This window comes from Tasmannia lanceolata, unplaced genomic scaffold (genome assembly GCF_043159265.1).
Source record: "Tasmannia lanceolata isolate RefF3 unplaced genomic scaffold, GAP_Taslan_0.1 ptg000003l, whole genome shotgun sequence".
NCBI lineage: Eukaryota > Viridiplantae > Streptophyta > Magnoliopsida > Canellales > Winteraceae > Tasmannia > Tasmannia lanceolata.
In genome coordinates, this window is record NW_027518680.1 from 44,132,944 (window position 1) to 44,138,565 (window position 5,622).

General features: G+C 38.5%; 1 protein-coding gene across 1 annotated transcript; it reads left to right on the top strand.

Moving 5' to 3' along the window:
* Positions 1 to 323: 323 nt before the first annotated feature.
* Positions 324 to 5,622, top strand: LOC143862418 (uncharacterized). Its single transcript, XM_077373466.1, has 4 exons — positions 324 to 761; positions 2,797 to 3,246; positions 4,114 to 4,405; positions 5,291 to 5,622. Exons 1-4 carry the CDS (start codon positions 363 to 365, stop codon positions 5,422 to 5,424), a joined length of 1,275 nt encoding a protein of 424 aa, XP_077229581.1. The 5' UTR covers positions 324 to 362; the 3' UTR covers positions 5,425 to 5,622.

The following is a 5,622-nucleotide window of genomic DNA, read 5'->3' on the forward strand; positions in this document are numbered from 1 at the left end:
GCGCATCATTTTACACCCATGCATGGTCGCACCATCTCCACCATACTCCTTGCATAAGGTTAGTCCCACCACTTTACACCATGTTTTGATAAGTTGGGTCCCACAAACTCCACTCAAACCAATGCATAAGGTGGAACCCATCATTTTTTCTCATATTTTGATGGGGTGGGTCCCACAATCTCCACCCAGGCTCATGCATAGGAAGGGGTCTACCATTTTGCACTTTTACACCCATGCATAACATGGGCTAACAATGCTAGTCATCATATAAAAGATTATACAACGCAAATCTATCCCTATATATTTAAATTCAAGACCCAAGTTTGAACGTAAAAAAGAGAGTGATTATCGGATCTGTTCCCATGGCAGAGGAAGGAGATGCTTTGCTGAGAAAAAAAGCTTTCCTGCGTTGTGCATCCCATGCAGGAGACGAATTACAAAGCTTCAGATCATGGCTTAGATGGATGTGCGTTGATCAATCGGAGCCTTTCCGGGCCATTATTTCATGGACCCTTTTTCTCTTCCTTGCAATCGGAGTCCCAATTATCTCTCACTTCGTTCTCTCTTGCCCAAATTTCGATACCAAACATAGAAGGCCATTTGATAGCATTGTTCAGCTTTCTCTCTCTGGAATTTCAACCCTCTCTTTCCTTTGCCTTTCAAGCTTTGTTAGGAAATATGGTCTAAGGAGGTTTTTATTCCTTGATAAGCTTTGTCATGAGAGCGAGAAGGTTCGAGAGGGATATACGGCACAACTCAATGTATGTATGTCTGTTGTTTTAAATTTCGTAAAATCTACTCACACCCAATGTAGGAATTTTTCATTTGATAAATGGGTTTTTGTCTTTTCTTGTGATGTTGGTTTCTGATTTTGTTTTTAAGATTTTGGATCATTCTGAGTCTAAAGGAAATCCGTGAAAGATATCACAAGGAACCCTCCATGTAATAAATGTTTTTTTGGTCTGTTATTCTTTCTTCAAAATTCTGTTTTCCTCAAGATATTGGTTTTTTCGAAATATAAGTAGTTTGTTGTGATTTTGGGTGCTTTCCAATTTCAGATCTTGTACATGTAGTTTTCTAATTGTCTATATGTTTCTGGAAAAATGAAGATTGTTTGATGGAAATAAATGATTTCCACTCCATAACAGAATGTTATTTTTCATCTTTATGATTTCATATTATATCAATTCTCTTGTTTCTTGTTTGCTGTCAATAATTTTTCATCAAAAATGTTGGTGAAACTGAGAAAACAGGTTAGGGAAGGGAAATAGATTGTTATTTTTTCTAATTAGATCCACATTGGTACAAAAGAAAACAAAACTATCAACTGCTCTACTTTATTTTCTATCATTATGTTCAGAGACTTTTTAAGCTCCTTTCAGATTAAAAAAAATAGAACGAAGAAATAGACTACTCTTTGACCAATTCGACCTACTTAGCTTGGGTATTACAAAAAACAGGAAATATTTTTTGTTTGTTTTCTACTTCTGTTCTTGAGTTTGGGGATATTTCAAATTCCCTTCAAATGGAAAAGTAAAAACTAATCCGCTATTCTTGGGGCTCAATTCAGCCCAGAAGAATAGCGGATAAATTGGCAAGAGATGGCGTCTCTAGGAAGAGTATTGAGTTTTTCGATTATCTTCCTCCCTAGTTCTTGTTGTATTTTCAGTCTTATGATTATTTGATGTCCATTGTTTCCTCTCTGATGTACTTTCGGGGATCGTCTTGATCCTCCTCTTTTCAATATTATTATTGTTACCATTCAAAACAAAAATAATCCAGCCCATAAGAAAACAGATAACCAAAAATAAGACTACTTTTGTTAAAAGCTTCTGGTTTTGCAATTGAGCAAAAAAGCAAGATAGGAGAGCTTAATCCTTGGAGCCAAATCTTGCATTCTCCAAAATAACCAAAATACTCCTAATTATGGTAAAATTTCAAAGTAGTAATACCTAGCAATCTCCAGCAGCAGGCCACTGCCACCTGAGTCTTTTCGCGTAGCCAATACAATATCAGAGAAAAGTAGGGACGGTAAAAGGGGTCTTTGGCAACCATAAAACAGATCTAAAATCTAATTTATATATTGAGTCGTTTTTTTCTTCATAGTGGACAGATCACGTTTAGACCCTTGTCTGCGTTTGTTACAAGCAGCTGCCAGTGACAGCTTTAGTAGAGATTACTATTTATTTGAAAATTTACCCTGGAAAATAGTATTGTGGTCTTTATTCACCATTTTGGAAGTGTATTTCTTTCTCATTTCTTGAAGATCTTTCAGATTTTGCTTGTTAAATGAAAAAGAAGGAAAACAGATAAAACCCAATACCCATTGATCAATAGAACCACTTGTGCTGATCTTCTCTTCTTTTCCGGTATGCAGAGATTTTTTATTTATTTTTCAAATTAGATCCACTTGGGCTACACAAAAAGGCAAAAAAGTTGTTACTTTTACTTCTTTCATCATATGCATATATATCTTTACAGCCCCTTTCATGTGAAACAAAAGGGAAACAGTTGATCAAACCAACAAAATTGGGTAAACACATAACAGAAAACATTACTATATAGGTTTCAAATGAAAAATAAAAGAAAAAATCCATTAATCGTTGATCTGTTAACCACAAGGGCATAAAACATTGAAAATTTTACTTTATTTTTTCTTCTTTCCTTCAGACACTTTTTAATTACAAAAGGAGGGCAAGCAAAAACCAATCAATGTCCTACTAATTCCACTCCACGTGTACACAAAGAACTGAAAATGTTACTGAAATTAATCCTTCTTTTTCCTTGTATATGCAGAGATCTTTCAAGCTCCTATCTTTCTTTGTTCTCCCTTGTTTCACAGCCGAGAGCGCCTATAAGATATGGTGGTATTGTTCGGGAGCCTCTCGGATACCCTTCTTAGGCAATGTGTATGTGAGTGACGCAATTGCTTGTATCTTCGAACTCGGTTCATGGCTTTACAGGATGTCCATTTTCTTTCTTGTGTGCATCCTCTTCCATATCATCTGCCACCTACAGATACTGCGTTTGGAGGACTTCACTCAAGTCTTCCAAGAAGAATCGGACTTTGCGTCGGTGTTGAAGGAACATTTGAGGATTCGGAAGCAGCTTCATATCATAAGCCATCGGTATAGAGCCTTTATCCTGTCAGCCCTCATCTTGGTGACCACGAGCCAGTTTGCTTCACTGCTCATCACAACAAAGTCTCATTCAGATGTCAATATCTTCAAGGCTGGTGAACTCGCTGTAAGTCTTCTCCATTTTCGCATCACCTCAGTTGATCATAATTCTCTTGAAGTATAAATGATTAAATAACACCAACTCTAACATCTTAAGCTTTTGGAGTAATTGGTTGTTTCACAAATTCTACATCATTGAGTTAAGGTGTGAATTCATACTAACAACCATACCATCTCCCCGGGGGGCAGTCTTGCAAATCGGTCAGGACCCATCACCATAGATCCTAATAAAAGATGGTGATATTGACTCCCATTGAGATTCTCGTTCTAGTCAAGTACATTGCATTAATTCTCTAGATCAAATTGAACTCGATTTTGTATTATAAGAGGTGTTGTACCCATCACCATGGCTTATTGGTTAGATGATTGTGATCTTTGATTCACAACGATACTTGGTTTAATCAAGTTGTGCTGTATCATTGCTTTTTAAGTGCAGTCTCCAATTCTATCCCATGTATATTCCTATACTCTCTACTATTATCATGGGGCCTGAATTGTGAGAACATGATTTAGTTTCTGTGTTTGGGTGAAATTGTAGTACTAGGATTAGGTTGATCTTGGTTGGTTGTAGACCTTTTACTATGAAAATTTTCATTTATAGTGGAAGCTCTTCAATCGTCATGAGAAAACCAACTTTCTTATTTGGGTGAAATTGTTGTATCGGTGTAGGATTAGGGTTCTAAGGTCTTGGCCATAGATCTTTTGGGTATCTTGTACTTGGTAATTTTCACCTATAGTGGAAGCTATTGGCTCGGCTTCACTCGTGGATGTAGTCACACGAACTGGCATACCACATAAATCTCTTTTATTCGGCATTTCCTTCATAATTTCTATTGATTGAAGTAAATTGAATTTGTATCTCATGGTTTTGCAGCTTTGCTCCATTGGCCTGGTGACCGGCATCTTCATATGCCTGCGCAGCGCGGCGAAGATTACGCACAAAGCCCAGGCAATTGCATGCCATGCTGCCAAGTGGCATGCATGCGCAACAATTGACTCTTTTGACACAATGGAGGCTGAGACACCAAGGTACAGCTCTTCGGGCCAAGGTGTGTTTCCATTGGACGCCGACTCGGAAGAAGAAGTTCCAGACGAAGACATCGAGGCCACCAAGTTCGTAACTCCCAATGCCCTAACCATCTCCTTCCAGAAGAGACAAGCACTTGGTGAGGCACCAACTCTCTCTCTCTCTCTCTCTCTCTCTCTCTCTCTCTCTCTCTCTCTCTCTCTCTCTCTCTCTCTCTCTCTCTCTCTGCGTGTGTGTGTGTGCGAAAAAGATATATATTCCAAGCATAAAAAGAGATTACATATTCACATCAATGGGGGAGAGATGACCTGGACTACAATAAGTCCCTCAAAGTCCCGGATATAGCCAGTTGATCAGCTAGATCATTGGCACTCCTATGGCCATGAGCAAAAGAAAGAAAACTATCAATAATAATAGAACTAATCTCATCTAAAAACTTGGCTAATCTCCACGGACCAGTGGTCAAGCCTTGAGCCCAAGAAATGACATTTGAAGAATTCCCTTTTACCTACAACTCGCCTTCCATTTGGTCCCTAAATAAGTTCATAGCGTAGTGAAGAGCTCAAACCTCCACTTTAGAAGAGTCTGTTATCCCAACCGGCCCAGAGAAGACAGAGATGATGGTGCCATTACTATCTCTAAACACCCATTCGATTCCCGCTTTGCCGGGTTTGCCAAGGAAGCTACCATCGACGTTGAGCTTGAAAACATCACGTGGTGGGGTTCTCCAAATAGCTAACCTCTTTTCCTTTGGAATGGAACCCACGACGGTCATCTTCCAATTTCTTAAAATGCAATCCGTGGAGTAACCCCAACTGGCACTATTTTGCCGAACCCAACTTCCCACTTTGAATTTGAACTTCCATGCTATCATAAGGGAAGATGATAACTTTTCCTCGAAGTCCAAGTGTTCCTTTCGATCCAAATCTACACACACATGCACACTCTCTTTTGTATATATCTGTTTGCAGTACAGTGACTCTCTCTGACCTCCTTTGTATACATATATCTGTTTGCATTGCAGTGACTTATTTTGAGAACAACCGAGCTGGCATCACAGTTTTTGGGTTCATGCTGGACAGATCCTATCTTCATACCATTTTTGGAATTGAGTTGTCTTTGGTTTTATGGTTATTAGGGAAAACAGTGGGGATTTGATTCACAAGATTGTACCATGTGATCTGTATTTTCTTCATTCTTTACGCTGTAGAATCTCTCTTGCATGTTTAAAAAAGAGGTAAAAATGATGATGATGATCGATCATAGCATTTTTTTAACCTTTTGTGGCATAAGCATAGTATCTTCTTCTTTGTTCCCCCATTATGTAGTGGGTTCTACCTTTAATAGATTCAAACC

What these genes read in the sequence shown, in the direction of transcription:
- LOC143862418 (XM_077373466.1), top strand. Translation starts at nt 363, where the DNA reads ATGGCAGAGGAAGGAGATGCTTTGCTGAGAAAAAAAGCTTTCCTGCGT. An exon ending in TCAAGGCTGGTGAACTCGCT is followed by an intron (nt 3,247 to 4,113) that starts GTAAGTCTTCTC and finishes ATGGTTTTGCAG; the next exon opens with CTTTGCTCCATTGGCCTGGT. An exon ending in CCAGAAGAGACAAGCACTTG is followed by an intron (nt 4,406 to 5,290) that starts GTGAGGCACCAA and finishes TTTGCATTGCAG; the next exon opens with TGACTTATTTTGAGAACAAC.